This window comes from Entelurus aequoreus, linkage group LG17 (genome assembly GCF_033978785.1).
Source record: "Entelurus aequoreus isolate RoL-2023_Sb linkage group LG17, RoL_Eaeq_v1.1, whole genome shotgun sequence".
Lineage (NCBI taxonomy): Eukaryota > Metazoa > Chordata > Actinopteri > Syngnathiformes > Syngnathidae > Entelurus > Entelurus aequoreus.
This window is the reverse complement of record NC_084747.1, coordinates 22,268,639-22,287,468: the sequence shown is the minus strand read 5'-3', so window position 1 is coordinate 22,287,468 and position 18,830 is coordinate 22,268,639. Positions and strand designations below refer to the sequence as shown.

The 18,830-nt window shown below is 34.4% G+C and overlaps 1 protein-coding gene across 1 annotated transcript; it reads left to right on the top strand.

The window, feature by feature from the left end:
• The first annotated feature begins 3,379 nt into the window (after positions 1-3,379).
• LOC133632668 (fibrinogen C domain-containing protein 1-like) lies at positions 3,380-18,439 on the top strand. The gene is made up of 9 exons (XM_062025231.1): positions 3,380-3,724; positions 7,721-7,799; positions 8,159-8,271; positions 13,494-13,866; positions 13,931-14,033; positions 15,306-15,442; positions 15,770-15,866; positions 17,402-17,581; positions 17,654-18,439. Exons 2-9 carry the CDS (start codon positions 7,722-7,724, stop codon positions 17,902-17,904), a joined length of 1,332 nt encoding a protein of 443 aa, XP_061881215.1. The 5' UTR covers positions 3,380-3,724; position 7,721; the 3' UTR covers positions 17,905-18,439.
• Positions 18,440-18,830: the final 391 nt, after the last annotated feature.

Below are 18,830 nucleotides of genomic sequence, written 5' to 3'. Positions count from 1 at the left end.
TTTAGCACATTAGCAATGTATAGAGTGTATTTCTGTAAAGTTAAGACTAGTTTAAAGTTATCTTCATTGAAAAGTACAGTGCTTTTCCTTCCAAAATAAGGACATTTACATGTGACGCCAAACTTTTGAACGCTAGTGTACATTATTCCAGGCATTATTAGACATTTTGCATGTTTGGTTTAGGAGTTATGGTTAAATAACTGTCATATTGATGTCAGAGTTTGTTGGTGACGAACCCCAAGATGCAGAAAAGGCAGCAGGCATTGTACGGGAAAACATGATTTAATTTAACACTATAGCAAAAAAACAACAAAAGGGTACAAACTAAAGGCGCGCATGAGGCGGAGAACAAACTTGGCCATGAACTAAAATAGCACAAAGGCTAACTGTGGACAAGAAACAAAAACACTTACTGTGACAGGAAGGAACTATGACATGAGCAGAGTGAACAACAGTAGACAGAGCTACAACGACCGGCGTTATGACAGGAAGTAGTGACAATAATCCAGCACTGACTGGAGAGGAGGGCAGGTTCAAATAGCAGCTGGCTGTTTGGCACCAGGTGTGGCCAGGTGCCAATCAGCCACAGCTGAGGGGACAAAGCACTCAGGGAGATAATCAAGGAAATAACCAAAATAAGAGCGCTGACAGGAAACAAAGACAGGAAAAACCAAAACATAACTGAACTGTCAGTGACAAACCTGACAGTTGAGTGTGACAGTTATACTGTCTCTTTATACTATTTAACATGTTAGCACTCCCCCTATAGGAACATTACTGACATTACACTCTGTCTCTTTATACTATTTAACATGTTAGCACTCCCCCTATAGGAACATTACTGACATTACACTCTGTCTCTTTATACTATTTAACATGTTAGCACTCCCCCTATAGGAACATTACTGACATTACACTCTGTCTCTTTATACTATTTAACACAGGGGTGTCCAAAGTGCGGCCCGGGGGCCATTTGCGGCCCGCAGCTAATTGTTTACCGGCCCGCCACACATTCCGCAAAAAATGCAAAATTAATAATATTGCAAAAATTTAAAAAAACATTGAAAAAAGTGGAATGAGGTGAAATCTGGCTGTTTTTTTTCTTTTGTCTTTGTTTATTTTTCTTTTTTTTGCCGTTGCTAAAAAAAAAAAAGACTACAAATCTATGTTATAAAGAATTATTACTTTAAAAATATCACTTTAAAATGTTTTATGTGGAAAAAAATATTGCATAAATTGTGTGGCTGCCATAAAAAAACATCAAAGTGTTATTACTGTGAACATTATTATTATTATTATTATTGTGTTGTTGTTTCAACACATTCATGATTATTGTAAGTGTTGTTGTTTCAACACTTGATTATTGTAAGTGTTGTTGTTGTTTCAACACTTGATTATTGTAAGTGTTGTTGTTTCAACACATTCATGATTATTGTAAGTGTTGTTGTTTCAACACTTGATTATTGTAAGTGTTGTTGTTTCAACACATTCATGATTATTGTAAGTGTTGTTGTTTCAACACATTCATGATTATTGTAAGTGTTGTTGTTTCAACACTTGATTATTGCAAGTGTTGTTGTTTCAACACTTGATTATTGTAAGTGTTGTTGTTTCAACACATTCATGATTATTGTAAGTGTTGTTGTTTCAACACATTCATGATTATTGTAAGTGTTGTTGTTTCAACACATTCATGATTATTATAAGTGTTGTTGTTTCAACACATTCATGATTATTGTAAGTGTTGTTGTTTCAACACATTCATGATTATTATAAGTGTTGTTGTTTCAACACATTCATGATTATTGTAAGTGTTGTTGTTTCAACACATTCATGATTATTATAAGTGTTGTTGTTTCAACACATTCATGATTATTGTAAGTGTTGTTGTTTCAACACATTCATGCTTATTATAAGTGTTGTTGTTTCAACACATTCATGATTATTGTAAGTGTTGTTGTTTCAACACATTCATGATTATTGTAAGTGTTGTTGTTTTAACACTTGATTATTGTAAGTGTTGTTGCTTCAACACTTGATTATTGTAAGTGTTGTTGTTTCAACACATTCATGATTATTGTAAGTGTTGTTGTTTCAACACATTCATGATTATTGTAAGTGTTGTTGTTTCAACACTTGATTATTGTAAGTGTTGTTGTTTCAACACATTCATGATTATTGTAAGTGTTGTTGTTTCAACACATTCATGATTATTCTAAGTGTTGTTGTTTCAACACATTCATGATTATTATAAGTGTTGTTGTTTCAACACATTCATGATTATTGTAAGTGTTGTTGTTTCAACACATTCATGCTTATTATAAGTGTTGTTGTTTCAACACATTCATGATTATTGTAAGTGTTGTTGTTTCAACACATTCATGATTATTGTAAGTGTTGTTGTTTTAACACTTGATTATTGTAAGTGTTGTTGCTTCAACACTTGATTATTGTAAGTGTTGTTGTTTCAACACATTCATGCTTATTATAAGTGTTGTTGTTTCAACACATTCATGATTATTGTAAGTGTTGTTGTTTCAACACATTCATGATTATTGTAAGTGTTGTTGTTTTAACACTTGATTATTGTAAGTGTTGTTGCTTCAACACTTGATTATTGTAAGTGTTGTTGTTTCAACACATTCATGATTATTATAAGTGTTGTTGTTTCAACACATTCATGATTATTGTAAGTGTTGTTGTTTCAACACATTCATGATTATTGTAAGTGTTGTTGTTTCAACACTTGATTATTGTAAGTGTTGTTGTTTCAACACATTCATGATTATTGTAAGTGTTGTTGTTTCAACACATTCATGATTATTGTAAGTGTTGTTGTTTCAACACATTCATGATTATTGTAAGTGTTGTTGTTTCAACACATTCATGATTATTGTAAGTGTTGTTGTTTTAACACATTCATGATTATTGTAAGTGTTGTTGTTTCAACACATTCATGATTATTGTAAGTGTTGTTGTTTCAACACTTTATTATTGTAAGTGTTGTTGTTTCAACACTTGATAATTGTAAGTGTTGCTGTTTCAACACATTCATGATTATTGTAAGTGTTGTTGTTTCAACACTTGATTATTGTAAGTGTTGTTGTTTCAACACTTGATTATTGTAAGTGTTGTTGTTTCAACACTTGATTATTGTAAGTGTTGTTGTTTCAACACATTCATGATTATTATAAGTGTTGTTGTTTCAACACATTCATGATTATTGTAAGTGTTGTTGTTTCAACATATTCATGATTATTATAAGTGTTGTTGTTTCAACACATTCATGATTATTATAAGTGTTGTTGTTTCAACACATTCATGATTATTGTAAGTGTTGTTGTTTCAACACATTCATGATTATTGTAAGTGTTGTTGTTTTAACACTTGATTATTGTAAGTGTTGCTGTTTCAACACATTCATGATAATTGTAAGTGTTGTTGTTTCAACACTTGATTATTGTAAGTGTTGTTGTTTCAACACATTCATGATTATTGTAAGTGTTGACAGTAGTTGGTGATGATAAAGTGTAGTGGAAGTGTGGGCTGTGACATCTTGCGGTTGCTAATCCGACACTCTCAAGTCAATCTGATCAGATTAGCAGCGCTCCTTGGCGCCCGGGCAGCATATGCCACCTCCGGCTGTTGCCATGACGATGTGACAGCACCTTTCAAGCGGGCGACTGACCTCTCTGAGTTTGGTGTCTGTCTTCAAGACTGACAGGTAAGTACATCCTTAATATTTCATTGTGACCTGCTGGGATTCCAACTTGATTGGAACAATTTGAACTTTGAGACAAACAGAAACAAGCTGGTGCAGATTCACTTCCACGTACTGATAGGGATGTCATGTTGGTAGTGCTTTGTACGCATTACCTCAGGATTATAACAACATTACTGTCATATGGAGTCAAAAACTAATGTTTGTGTTTGCAAACCTTAAAAAAAAGCATATGATTCTAGTAAAAGTCACATAGATACATTATTACAGGCATTATTAGACATTTTGCATGTTTGGTTTAGGAGTTATGTTTATATAACTTTCATATTTAGTATGACAGTTATACTGTCATATTGAGTAAAAAAAACTATTTTTGTCTTTTCAAACCTTACAAAAGATCATTTTTGTAGTAAAACTTAAAGATACACTACCGTTCAAAAGTTTGGGGTCACCCAAACAATTTAGTGGAATAGCCTTCATTTCTAAGAAGAAGAATAGACTGTGGAGTTTCAGATGAAAGTTCTCTTTTTCTGGCCATTTGGAGCGTTTAATTGAGCCCACAAATGTGATGCTCCAGAAACTCAATCTGCTCAAAGGAAGGTCAGTTTTGTAGCTTCTGTAACGAGCTAAAGTGTTTTCAGATGTGTGAACATTAGGGATGTCCGATAATATCGGCTGATAAATGCGTTAAAATGTAATATCGGAAATTATTGGTATCGTTTTTTTAATTATCGGTATCGTTTTTTTTGTTTTTATTTATTTATTTTAAAAAAAAATTAAATCCACATAAAAAACACAAGATACACTTACAATTAATGCACCAACCCAAAAAACCTCCGTCCTCATTCACACAAAAGGGTTGTTTCTTTCTGTTATTAATATTCTGCTTCCTACATTATATATCAATATATATCAATACAGTCTGCAAGGGATACAGTCCGTAAGCACACATGATTGTGCGTGCTGCTGCTCCACTAATAGTACTAACCTTTAACAGTTAATGTTACTCCTTTTCATTCATTACTAGTTTCTATGTAACTGTTTTTAAATTGTTTTACTTTCTTTTTTATTCAAGAAAATGTTTTTAATTTAATTATCGTATTTTGTTTTATAATTTTTATTTAAAAGTACCTTATCTTCACCATACCTGGTTGTCCAAATTAGACATAATAATGTGTTAATTCCACGACTGTATATATCGGTTGATATCGGTATCGGTAATTAAAGAGTTGGACAATATCGGAATATCGGATATCGGCAAAAAGCCATTATCGGACATCCCTAGTGAACATGATTGCACAAGGGTTTTCTAATCATCAATTAGCCTTCTGAGCCAATGAGCAAACACATTGTACCATTAGAACACTGGCGTGATAGTTGCTGGAAATGGGCCTCTATACACCTATGTAGATATTGCACCAAAAAGCAGACATTTGCAGCTAGAATAGTCATTTACCACATTAGCAATGTATAGAGTGTATTTCTGTAAAGTTAAGACTAGTTTAAAGTTATCTTCATTGAAAAGTACAGTGCTTTTCCTTCAGAAATAAGGACATTTACATGTGACCCCAAACTTTTGAACGCTAGTGTACATTATTCCAGGCATTATTAGACATTTTGCATGTTTGGTTTTGGAGTTATGGTTAAATAACTGTCATATTGATGTCAGAGTTTGTTGGTGACGAACCCCAAGATGCAGAGAAGGCAGCAGGCATTGTACGGGAAAACATGATTTAATTTAACACTATAGCAAAAAAACAAACAAAAGGGTACAAACTAAAGGCGCGCACGAGGCGGAGAACAAACTTGGCCATGAACTAAAATAGCACAAAGGCTAACTGTGGACAAGAAACAAAAACACTTACTGTGACAGGAAGGAACTATGACATGAGCAGAGTGAACAACAGTAGACAGAGCTACAACGACCGGTATTGTGACAGGAAGTAGTGACAATAATCCAGCGCTGACTGGAGAGGAAGGCAGGTTCAAATAGCAGCTGGCTGATTGGCACCAGGTGTGGCCAGGTGCCAATCAGCCACAGCTGAGGGGACAAAGCACTCAGGGAGATAATCAAGGAAATAACCAAAATAAGAGCGCTGACAGGAAACAAAGACAGGAAAAACCAAAACATAACTGAACTGTCAGTTGAGTGTGACAGTTATACTGTCATATTGAGTAAAAAACTGTTTTTTTGTCCTTGCAAACCTTAAAAAAACACCTGATTCTAGTAAAAGTCACATAGATACATTATTACAGGCATTATTAGACATTTTGCATGTTTGGTTTAGGAGTTATGTTTGATTACATTTGTATAGCTTTTTTCGCATTATCTCAGGATTCTAACAACATTACTGTCATATTGAGTAAAAAAACTAATATTTGTGTTTTCAAGCCTTAAAAAAAAGCATATGTTTCTAGTAAAAGTCACAAATATACATTATTACAGGCATTTTTAGCCATTTTGCATGTTTTGTTTTGGAGTTATGTTTATATAACTGTCATAGTGAGTGTGACAGTTATACTGTCATATTGAGTAAAACAAACTAATTTTTGTCTTTGCAAACCTTACAAAAGATCATTTGTCTAGTAAAAGTCACATAGATACATTATTCCAGGCATTTTTAGACATTTTGCATGTTTGGTTTAGGAGTTATGTTTGATTACATTTTTATTGCTTTATTCACATTATCTCAGGATTCTAAGAACATTACTGTCATATTGAGTAAAAAAATAATGTTTTTGTTTGCAAACCTTACAAAAACACCTGATTCTAGTAAAAGTCACATAGATACATTATTACAGGCATTATTAGACGTTTTGCATGTTTTCTTTTGGAGTTCTGTTTATATAACTTTCATATTTAGCATGACAGTTCAGTGTTTCCCATAAACTGCCAAGATACCTGTGGCGGTGGGGGCGTGGCTATGGGCTTGGTCACCATGACATCATCGAGTAATTTGCATAATTTACTACAATGATATGATTTTCTCTAAAAAGGCTCAAAAAATGTATACTTACTTATTAATAATAACAGTTTTGTTTTAAACGTCCATCCATCCATTTTACAATATAATTACAACACTTTATGTACATATTTATAGACAGATTTGAACAATAAGTTATTCACTGAATTATATTTATTAATTGTGGTTCTTACAAAAAATATATCTTATAAAATATGAAAGCTAAAATGTCTCTTAAAGCTGTGCCCCTTTAATTAGTGCATACTAAATAATTTAACTTTAGCCTACTACTACAAGCATATTATTTACCAGCAACATAAAGTGAAACAGAGGCAGAGGTGTCCTGCCACAGTCAGTAACAAATAAACAGAAAACAGTAGTGGTGGTAGATAGACACAGAGCTTCATCAAACATCTGATCCACTGAACAAAGAGCTCACTGACAAAGCTTAACCTATTGTTACTATAACAATCTACAAGGTTAATGAAGGTTGCTTTTCTTTCTTCCCCTCCATTTTTCTGCATTCTTTTGTATCTCAAGTTATCATTACGTACAGGTATATGTATTGTTGCATTTGAACAACTGTATTGTTGATAATAAAGGTAAAGTATTGGTATTGTTTATTATCAATAGCACTATTTCTATTGGTATTTGTATTGCTCCATTTTTAGTGTAATAATGCTCATTGTCATTTCTGTATTGTGTTTTATTTTCGCTAATTGCTTATTTGCTATCACTTTTACCATCATATTTGTACATGTCGTATTTGCTGCTGTTGCTCTATTGTTGTTGTTGTTTAAAGTCACATAGATACATTATTACAGGCATTTTTAGCCATTTTGCATGTGTGGTTTAGAAATTATGTTTATATAACTTTCATATTTAGCATGACAGTTATACTGTCATATTCAGTAAAAAAAACTATTTTGTGTATTTGCAAACCTTACAAAAACACCTGATTCTAGTAAAACTCACATAGATACATTATTACAGGCATTTTTAACTGGCTGTGACTGATAGATTGATTGATTGACAGGATGATGCTGAATGACAGCTGGACCGTCATGAACAACAGCAGTTCTGAGCTGGACAGCAAACGGCCAAGCAAACACAAGGTAGTCACGTCTTCTTGCAAAAGATCTTTCCTTTCCCAACACGGTAAATAGTTTTGGTTCTCACTGAGTCGCGTCACGTTGCACCGTCTTCACACATAGAAGGATCTGGATGTGGACCAGGACCTGCATCATGTTAGTCAATCAGACACAATCTGAAAGTTCACAAGAAGAAGCGGCAAAGAGTTCATTTGCGGCTAAAAGGTTAGCGCAAAGTCTAAGCTTTGGCATCTGTTGCCACGGTGACGTCACAGCGCTAATGCCTGCACTATTAACTGCAACTTGTCTCCTGTTTCCTTGTCTAATGCAACACGAACACGGGAAAGCAATACATCTTTTTGAACGCTTGTTTTCATACTCAGAAATGCTGCAACTTCCTGTTATGTGCCGCCATTGTGGTTGCCATGGTAGCGGGCATCACAGCAACAGTCGCCATCCTCTATGTCAACCAGTATCCTCTGCCCTTCATCAACAGGTACAAATATTTAAAAATATACAAGACTTGTTTTAATTAATGTGCATTTTGGGAAATATCAGCCTTTGTGTTTGTCCGTCCCTGCTTGGAAAGTTCTATTTTCTGGGGGTTGGTAAATGTGTCCTCATGACTATCCATCGTCTTTGAACATGCGGACAAAAGCTGCACTTTATTTCACGCTTCATTGCTTCTGTGACGTAACTCGCACCCCGAAAAAGTTGTATTGTGAAAAACCTTCATTACGAAACAATGTCGTCCATTGAAATCAATTTAATCTTTACTTTGACTCGCCAAAAAGAGCACAATTTTAAGGTTTTGTGTCTTTATTACAAAAGCTTTTTATGGACACCAAATTTATGTAACTGAATTTTTTGGAGTTAGAATTTTGTAAGCTCTTTTTTTTTTTTTTTTTTTTACATCAAAATAGGCTTGTGAGCATAATTTGTATGTTTAAAAATTCTCTTTGATAAAATAGTGTTTTGGAAATCGGGGTGTAATAATTAAGTGTAAAAAATGTTCAGTGTATAAAATTCAGGTAATAAACAATTGTGTCAAAAAGATGGTGTAGGAAAATTAAGTGTAAAAATTCAGTGTAAAAACATTTAGTGTAAAAAGAATTCAGTGCAGAAAAATCCATTGCAAAAAATGTATGTGTACAAATATTTGTCGCAAAACATTTCAATGGAGGAATATTTGTTGCAAAATTCAGCGTAAAAAAAAAATTTCAATCAGAAAAAATTCAGTACAGAAATGTTTTGTGCAAATTTCTGTGTAAAAAAAATTCTATGTAAAAACAAATTCAGTGTAAAAAAGTTCAGGGCAGAAAAAGTGAATGAAGAAAAATGACTGGTTTAAAATTCAGTGTAAAAAAATTCAGAGCAGAAATATTCAATGCATAAAAAATATTCAGTGTATTAAAATTCAGGTTAATAAAAAATTGTGTCAAAAAGATTTGGTAAGAAAATTAAGAGTAAAAACTTTTAGTGTAAAAATTTGGTGTACAAACATTTAGTGTAAAAAGAATTCAGAGCAGAAAAATCCATTGCAAACATTTTTTTGTGTAGAAATATTCGTAGTAAAACATTTCAATGGAGGAATATTTGTTGCAAAATTCAGCGTAAAAAAAAAATTCAATGTAAAAACAAATTCTGTGTAAAAAAGTTCAGGGCAGAAAAAGTGAATGAAGGAAAATAACTGCTTTAAAATTCAGTGTAAAAAAAACTGAGCAGAAAAATTCACTGCAGAAATATTTTTTGCAAAAAGATTTGGTGTAAAATTCAGTGTAAAAAAAATTCAGTGTAAAAAAGTTCTGAGCAGAAATATTCAATACATAACAAATATTCAGTGTATTAAAATTCAGGTTAATAAAAATGGTGTAAAAAATTTGGTGTACAAACATTTAGTGTAAAAAGAAATCAGGGCAGAAAAATCTATTGCAAAAAATGTATGTGTACAAATATTCGTCGCAAAACATTTCAATGGAGGAATATTTGTTGCAAAATTCAACGTAAAAAAAAAAATTCCAATCAGAAAAAATTCAGTATAGAAATGTTTGTCGCAAAAATATTTTGTGCACATTTCTGTGTAAAAAAAATTCTATGTAAAAACAAATTCACTGTAAAAAAGTTCAGGGCAGAAAAAGTGAATGAAGAAAAATAACTGGTTTAAAATTCAGTGTAAAAATTTCAGAGCAGAAATATTCAATGCATAAAAAATATTCAGTGTATTCAAATTCAGGTTAAAAAAAATTGTGTCAAAAAGATGGTGTAAGAAAATTAAGAGTAAAAACTTTTAGTGTAAAAATTCGGTGTACAAACATTTAGTGTAAAAAGAATTCAGAGCAGAAAAATCCATTGCAAACATTTTTTTGTGTAGAAATATTCGTAGTAAAACATTTCAATGGAGGAATATTTGTTGCAAAATTCAGCGTAAAAAAAAAATTCAATGTAAAAACAAATTCAGTGTAAAAAAGTTCAGGGCAGAAAAAGTGAATGAAGGAAAATAACTGGTTTAAAATTTAGTGTAAAAAAAACAGAGCAGAAAAATTCACTGCAGAAATATTTGTTGCAAAAAGATTTGGTGTAAAATTCAGTGTAAAAAAAATTCAGTGTAAAAAAATTCTGAGCAGAAATATTCAATGCATAACAAATATTCCGTGTATTAAAATTCAGGTTAATAAAAATGGTGTAAAAAAATTGGTGTACAAACATTTAGTGTAAAATGAAATCAGAGCAGAAAAATCTATTGCAAAAAATGTATGTGTACAAATATTCGTCGCAAAACATTTCAATGGAGGAATATTTGTTGCAAAATTCAACGTAAAAAAAAAAATTCCAATCAGAAAAAATTCAGTATAGAAATGTTTGTCGCAAAAATATTTTGTGCAAATTTCTGTGTAAAAAAAATTCTATGTAAAAACAAATTCAGTGTAAAAAAGTTCAGGGCAGAAAATGTGAATGAAGAAAAATAGCTGGTTTAAAATCCAGTGTAAAAATTTCAGAGCAGAAATATTCAATGCATAAAAAATATTCAGTGTATTAAAATTCAGGTTAAAAAAAAATTGTGTCAAAAAGATGGTGTAAGAAAATTAAGAGTAAAAACTTTTAGTGTAAAAATTCGGTGTACAAACATTTAGTGTAAAAAGAATTCAGAGCAGAAAAATCCATTGCAAACATTTTTTGTGTCGAAATATTCGTAGTAAAAAATTTCAATGGAGGAATATTTGTTGCAAAATTCAGCGTAAAAAAAAAATTCAATGTAAAAACAAATTCAGTGTAAAAAAGTTCAGGGCAGAAAAAGTGAATGAAGGAAAATAACTGGTTTAAAATTCAGTGTAAAAAAAACAGAGCAGAAAAATTCACTGCAGAAAAATTTGTTGCAAAAAGATTTGGTGTAAAATTCAGTGTAAAAAAATTCAGTGTAAAAAAATTCTGAGCAGAAATATTCAATGCATAACAAATATTCAGTGTATTAAAATTCAGGTTAATAAAAATGGTGTCAAAAATTTGGTGTAAAAACATTTAGTGTAAAAAAAAATTCAGAGCAGAAATATTCTATGGAGAAATATTTGTTGCAAAACAAATTGGTGTAAAATTCAGTGTAAAAAAATTCAGTGTTAAAAAAAAATCACAGCAGAATTATTCAATGCATAAAAATTGTTCAGTGTATTAAAATTCAGATTGATAACCAATTGTTTTGAAAAGATGGTGTCGAAAAATTAAGTGTAAACATTTTTGGTGTAAAAATTCGCTGTGCAAAAATTTTGTGTAAAAAAAATTCAGATCAGAAAAATCCATTCCAAAAATATTTAGTGTAGAAATATTCAGAGCAAAAAATTTCAATGCAGAAATATTTGTTGCAAAAACATTTTGTGCAAAATTCAGTGCAAAAAAATTCAGTGTACAAATATGTTGTGTAAAAAAATTCAGAGCAAAAAAAATGGTTTGAATTCAGTGTAAACAAAATAGAGCACACAAATTCTCTGCAGAAATATTTGTTGCAGAAAGATTTGGTGTAAAATTCAGTGTAAAAAAAATCAGTGTAAAAATATTCAGTACAGAAATATTCAATGCAGAAATAGCTCTTGCAAAAATATTTTGTTTAACATTCAGTGTAAAAAATATTCAGTGTAACAAAATTCAGGTTAATAAAAAATGGTGTCAAAAAGATGGTGTAAGAAAATTAAGAGTAAAAACTTTTAGTGTAAAAATTCGGTGTACAAACATTTAGTGTAAAAAGAATTCAGAGCAGAAAAATCCATTGCAAAAAATTTTTGTGTCGAAATATTCGTAGTAAAACATTTCAATGGAGGAATATTTGTTGCAAAATTCAGCGTGAAAAAAAAATTCAATGTAAAAACAAATTCAGTGTAAAAAAGTTCAGGGCAGAAAAAGTGAATGAAGGAAAATAACTGGTTTAAAATTCAGTGTAAAAAAAACAGAGCAGAAAAATTCACTGCAGAAATATTTGTTGCAAAAAGATTTGGTGTAAAATTCAGTATAAAAAAAATTCAGTGTAAAAAAATTCTGAGCAGAAATTTTCAATGCATAACAAATATTCAGTGTATTAAAATGCAGGTTAATAAAAATGGTGTCAAAAATTTGGTGTAAAAACATTTAGTGTAAAAAAAATTCAGAGCAGAAATATTCTATGGAGAAATATTTGTTGCAAAACAAATTGGTGTAAAATTCAGTGTAAAAAAATTCAGTGTAAAAAAAAATCACAGCAGAATTATTCAATGCATAAAAAATGTTCAGTGTATTAAAATTCAGATTTATAAACACCTGTTTCGAAAAGATGGTGTCGAAAAATTAAGTGTAAACATTTTTGGTGTGAAAATTCGCTGTGCAAAAATTTTGTGTAAAAAAAATTCAGATCAGAAAAATCCATTCCAAAAATATTTAGTGTAGAAATATTCAGAGCAAAAAATTTCAACGCAGAAATATTTGTTGCAAAAACATTTTGTGCAAAATTCAGTGTAAAAATATGTTGTGTAAAAAAATTTGGAGCAAAAAAAATGGTTTGAATTCAGTGTAAACAAAATAGAGCACACAAATTCTCTGCAGAAAGATTTGGTGTAAAATTCAGTGTAAAAAAAATCAGTGTAAAAATATTCAGAACAGAAATATTCAATGCAGAAATAACTGTTGCAAAAATATTTTGTTTAACATTCAGTGTAAAAAAATTCAGGTTAATAAAAAATTGTGTCAAAAAGATTTAGCTTAAAAAATTCAGTGCAGAAAAATCCACAGAACTTTCCTCCAGAAGGTCTTATCTTTGCCCATGTGATGTCACATGAAACACAAATGGAGTTGTTTGGCCACAATACCCAGCAATATGTTTGGAGGAGAACAGATGAGGCCTTTAATCCCAGGAACACCATTCCTACCTTCAAGCATGGTGGTGGTAGTATTATGCTCTGGGCCTGTTTTGCTGCCAATGGAACTGCTGCTTTAAATGGGACAATGAAAAAGGAGGATTAGCTCCAAATTGTTCAGGACAAGCTAAAATCATCAGCCCGGAGGTTGGGTCTTGTTGGGTGTTCCAACAGGACAATGACCCCAAACACACCTCAAAAGTGGTAAAGGAATGGCTGAATCAGGCTAGAATGAAGGTTTTAGAATGGCCTTCCCAAAGTCCTGACTTAAAGGTGTGGACAATGCTGAAGAAACAAGTGCAGTGACGTTTAAAGGTGGAATCTCGGCTTGTTTTTGTTGCCGCAGCAACAGGGGCGGGGTCTCCTCCGCGTCACCTGTCATTTCCACCAACCCCAAAGACTCGGGGGCCTTGGTGACCGTGTCGCGCGTGGGAGACGGCGAGCCCGTCAGCATCTTCCTGGAGCCCAACTGTCCGGACAACAGCCAGAACTTTGAGCGCTGGGAGGCGCTGCAGAGCTCGCTGATACGAGCGCTGACCTCCCGCAACGCCGACGACTGGCAGGAGAGAGGCTCCGCCCACAAAGTGAGCGAGGAGCTGAAGGCCTTGGCGGGCCACGCCCACAACCTCAGGCTGGAAGCCGAGGCGCTGAAAAGAGGTCAGGGCCTGGTCAACCAGCGACTGGACGCACTGCAGAGCGAGCAGAGCCGCATCGTGCAGGTACGGGTGGAGCCGGCAGGTGAGGCCACAGAACAGACGTCACGGTTCAAATCTACCTGTCCAGGTGCTGTCGGAGGAGAAGTCGGGCGTGCTCAGCCTCACCGCGGACTTCAGCAACTCTCTCTCCAGCCTGCAGAGGGAGACTCAGAGTCTGAGCAGACTGCAGGGTAAACACTTCTTACTGAGCGTGCTCACCACCACCGCTCCAAACCAGCTGACACAGGCCTTTTTCCACCATTGATTCCTTCAGCCCAAAAAATGTTTGTAAAAAAAAAAAATTTTTGTAAAAAAAAAAAATTTTTGTAAAAAAAAAAAATTCTTGTGAAAAACAAAAATTTTTGTAAAAAAAAAAAAAATTGTAAAAAAAAAAATTTTGTAAAAAAAAAAAATTTTTGTAAAAATTTTATTTTTTGGTAAAAAATAAAAAATTGTAAAATATTTTGAAAAAAAAATTAATTGTAAAATATTTAGCAAAAAAAATATTTTGTAAAAAAAATAATTGTACAGTATTTTGTAATTTATTTAGTTTTTGTATATTTTGTAAAAAAAAAAAATATTTTGCAGAATATTTTGTAAAAAATTTTTTTGTAAAAAACATTTTTTGTAAAAAACATTTTTTGTAAAAACATTTTTTGTAAAAACATTTTGTAAAGACATTTTGTAAAAAAAATTGGTACAATATTTAAAATCTTTTTAACTATTTTGCAAAAAAACTATTTTGTAAAATATTTTGTAAACTAAAAATTTTGTAAAATTTTTGGTACAAAAAAATCAGTGTAAAAATATGTTGTGTAAAAAAATTCAGAGCAGAAAAATTCAATTGAAGAAAAAAAATTGGTGTAAAATTCAGTGTGAGTAATACATGTTGGTACTTGTCACATGTTACAATTAGCATTAGAGCTTTTTTCAGCTAATTGAACGGGTCTTTAGTGTCCAATATTGTGTTATTGACAAATGATACCTGTTAGCATGTTAATGTTAGTATACCAGTTATTATTATTTGTATTTTTAAAGCCAATTTAACGTTAGTGTAACGTAACATTAGCAGGCTAGCATTTTAAACACATTTTTTCAGGTATACACCTCATAGTAATATATTTTGGTATTTCACACATGGTGCCGTTAGCATTTTATTTGTATTTTTATTTTTTAGCTAATTTAGCAGGTGTACCCCTTAGTGTCAAATATTTTGTTATCGACAAATGATACCTGTTAGCATGCTAACGTTAGTATGCTAGCTTTTTTAAAAAAATCTAATTTGAGGTTAATCTAATGTTAGCAGGACCTATACACCTTTTTACAAATATTTTGTTACTCAACAGTTGATACCTTAACATGCTAAGGTTAATATGCTAGCTATGTTTATTCATGTTTGTATACCATTCACCAGCAGTGTCAACCAGCTGACCAAGTTCTTTTTCCACCATTGATTCCTTCAGCTCTCACGCCCAGAGACTGCGCTGACGTCATGGCGGCGGGAAATTCCCAGGATGGCGTTTATTCCATCTTTCCGGTCCACAAGCCCGACGGCTTCATGGTCTACTGCGACATGAGCACGGACGCTGGCGGCTGGACTGTACGTGCCTTTTATAGCTTAGTTCATTACAAGTGAACTAACTACTTTATTACAAGTTTTGTCAGGTTAATAATAACAATGAGGTCAGTAGTGAGCGGCATCATTACACACAGTTAACTACTCTACGGGTAATCATGCTAATTAGCTTAGCGAGTAGATAGGAAGCCACAAGCTGTCGGGCTGACCTGTGAGTGTGTGTGTGTGTGTGTGTGTGTGTGTGTGTGTGTGTGTGTGTGTGTGTGTGTGTGTGTGTGTGTGTGTGTGTGTGTGTGTGTGTGTGTGTGTGTGTGTGTGTGTGTGTGTGTGTGTGTGTGTGTGTGTGTGCAGGTGATCCAGAGACGAGTCGACGGCTCAGTGAATTTCTTTCGAGGTTGGGATGCATATCGAGACGGCTTTGGTACAACTACAGGGGAGCACTGGCTAGGTGTGACACACACACACACACACGCACACACACACACACACACACACACGCTCACACACACTTGTTACCTTCTTGAGACCTGAGAATAATGCCTACCACTTTAGGACCAGCCTTTCTAGATATATAAATATTTGTATTTAGAACATTAATAATATATACATACTATGCAAATATAAAAAAGGTTAGCTTTTAGTAATTTTTGTAATTGGGTTTTAATCTTGATTATTTACTTCAAGTTATTACAATATGTCTCTACATACATATTTATCTATTTTTAAATTAATTTTGGCCAAAGGGGGCTAATTTCAATTTCTTACACACACTTGTTATTTCATATGTTGACCAGAGGGGGAGCACTTTTAAAAGCGACACACAGTCAATGTGAAAAATCCCTCCTTTTTGGGACCACCCTCATGTTGATAGATGTCACCACCAGGGGTGCAAATAAGATATCTATTTTTTGTTTTTTGTAATGTGCTTAAGGCCGGTGACAAAGGAGTCAGGGACCACAGATGACAAAGGAGTCAGGGACCACAGATGACAAAGGAGTCAGGGACCACAGATGACAAAGGAGTCCTTCAGGGACCACAGATGACAAAGGAGTCAGGGACCACAGATGACAAAGGAGTCAGGGACCACAGATGACAAAGGAGTCAGGGACCACAGATGACAAAGGAGTCAGGGACCACAGATGACAAAGGAGTCAGGGACCACAGATGACAAAGGAGTCAGGGACCACAGATGACAAAGGAGTCAGGGACCACAGATGACAAAGGAGTCCTTCAGGGACCACAGATGACAAAGGAGTCAGGGACCACAGATGACAAAGGAGTCAGGGACCACAGATGACAAAGGAGTCAGGGACCACAGATGACAAAGGAGTCAGGGACCACAGATGACAAAGGAGTCAGGGACCACAGATGACAAAGGAGTCAGGGACCACAGATGACAAAGGAGTCAGGGACCACAGATGACAAAGGAGTCAGGGACCACAGATGACAAAGGAGTCAGGGACCACAGATGACAAAGGAGTCAGGGACCACAGATGGCCCCTGTGCCGCACTTTGGGCAACCCAGCTGTAGAAGCTAACTGTTAATGGCCACTATAGTCTTAGTAGCGTAGTGTATTTCTTCATCCTATGATCACATATGGCTTGTCTTACATCAGCACCGGGTGTGGTAAAATCAGCTGTTTACCTGGTGGGGATGAATAGGGAAGTCCTTCTTTAGCTGCCTTCTTGTTTTATCATATATTGCTGCCTTTGCACCTGTCAATGTTTACTTTTGTATGCACATTAAATCAACAAAAAAATCCTGACTCTGGAGCAATGTTCACGGACTCTAGTATTTGGCTCTCTATTAGATGCAATGTTATTGATTTATGTCATCACTTGTTCACACCTCCTCATATGGAAGATACTTTTCCTTCTTCATGTCTCAAGAAGGGTAGGAACACAAGAACACACGGAGACTTTAGAAGGGTTGATTTGTCAAAGAAGATGTGTGTTGACCTCAGGTGTGTTTCGTGTGTTCAGGCCTCCAGAACATCTACACTCTGACCAGGTCAGGAGGTTACGAGCTGCGTATCGACATGGCCGACTTTGACAACGCCACAGCCTTCGCTCAATACGCCGAATTCTCCGTGGGTCGAGACTCGGTCAACCCCGAAGAGGACGGATACCCGCTGACCGTGGACCAGTACTCCGGGACGGCAGGTAGAACCGGACCGGCTCCGATCAGGTGCGCAGGAACCGCAACAAACTCAACTTTTGTGTGTCGTCGTCCAGGCGACTCTCTGCTGAAGCATTCTGGGATGCAGTTCACAACCAAAGACCGGGACCGGGACCAGTCGGAGAACAACTGCGCCGCGTACTACCAGGGGGCGTGGTGGTACCGCAACTGTCATACGTCCAACCTGAACGGGCAGTACCTGAAAGGGGGCCACGCCTCTTACGCCGACGGCGTGGAGTGGTCCAGTTGGACCGGCTGGCAGTACTCTCTGAGGTTCACTGAGATGAAGATCCGCCCCAAAACCTAAAAGTGACTTCATTAACTAACCCATCCCATTCCTGAAGTGACCATTCCATTCAGAATCCAGTCTCCATTCAACACCATTTATTTGGTGTAATTATCAGGAAACTTTTTCAAAACAGGCCACAGGTTAGAACAACTCCTGCATGGACACGGCCTAAAGACGTCTTTATACAAATACATCCTTACTGTATACTTAAAAAAAAAAAAAATATTATTTTTGGGGGGAAAATTATGAATCGATACTGAATCGAGGGGAATCGTGAATCATTTTTTTGGTGCACCCCTACTACTTACCTCTGTTTACCTCGCTTGACCAAACACACCCACAATTATTACAATGTGTTTCTAACAGCTGGGATAAAGTAGTCGCTCCATTAGGATTATACAGGTAATATGTACTTTTTTAACCTATTAAAAACCCATGCCATAAGTACTCACATGAATCCATCAACAATAACATGCTTAGCAGTAATCATGTTATTGTATGTATACAATATGAAAGACATACATTTTCATGTCTTCTTGGATGATTTCATCATTAAAACACTTTTTTTTAACCTGTCTCCTTATTGTTTTGACGTGACATCAAACGTGATTTGACGCACGTGCGTATGATTTTTATGGTTGAGTAATGATGATTTAACAAACTTTTTTTAAATTTTTTTATTTTTTTTATTGAACAACAAACATGTATTTATAATTCACTCAACATTCGAGGCACTTTCAACAACAAGGAAAGAAAACAAAAGCAAATACAGGTAGAGTATTAAAGTCCTACTGAAAGCCACGACTAGCGACCACGCAGTCTGATAGTTTACATATCAATGATGACATCTTAACATTGCAACACATGCCGATACGGCCGGGTTAACTTATAAAGTGACATTTTACATTTCCCGCGAAACTTCCGGTTGAAAACGTCTATGTATG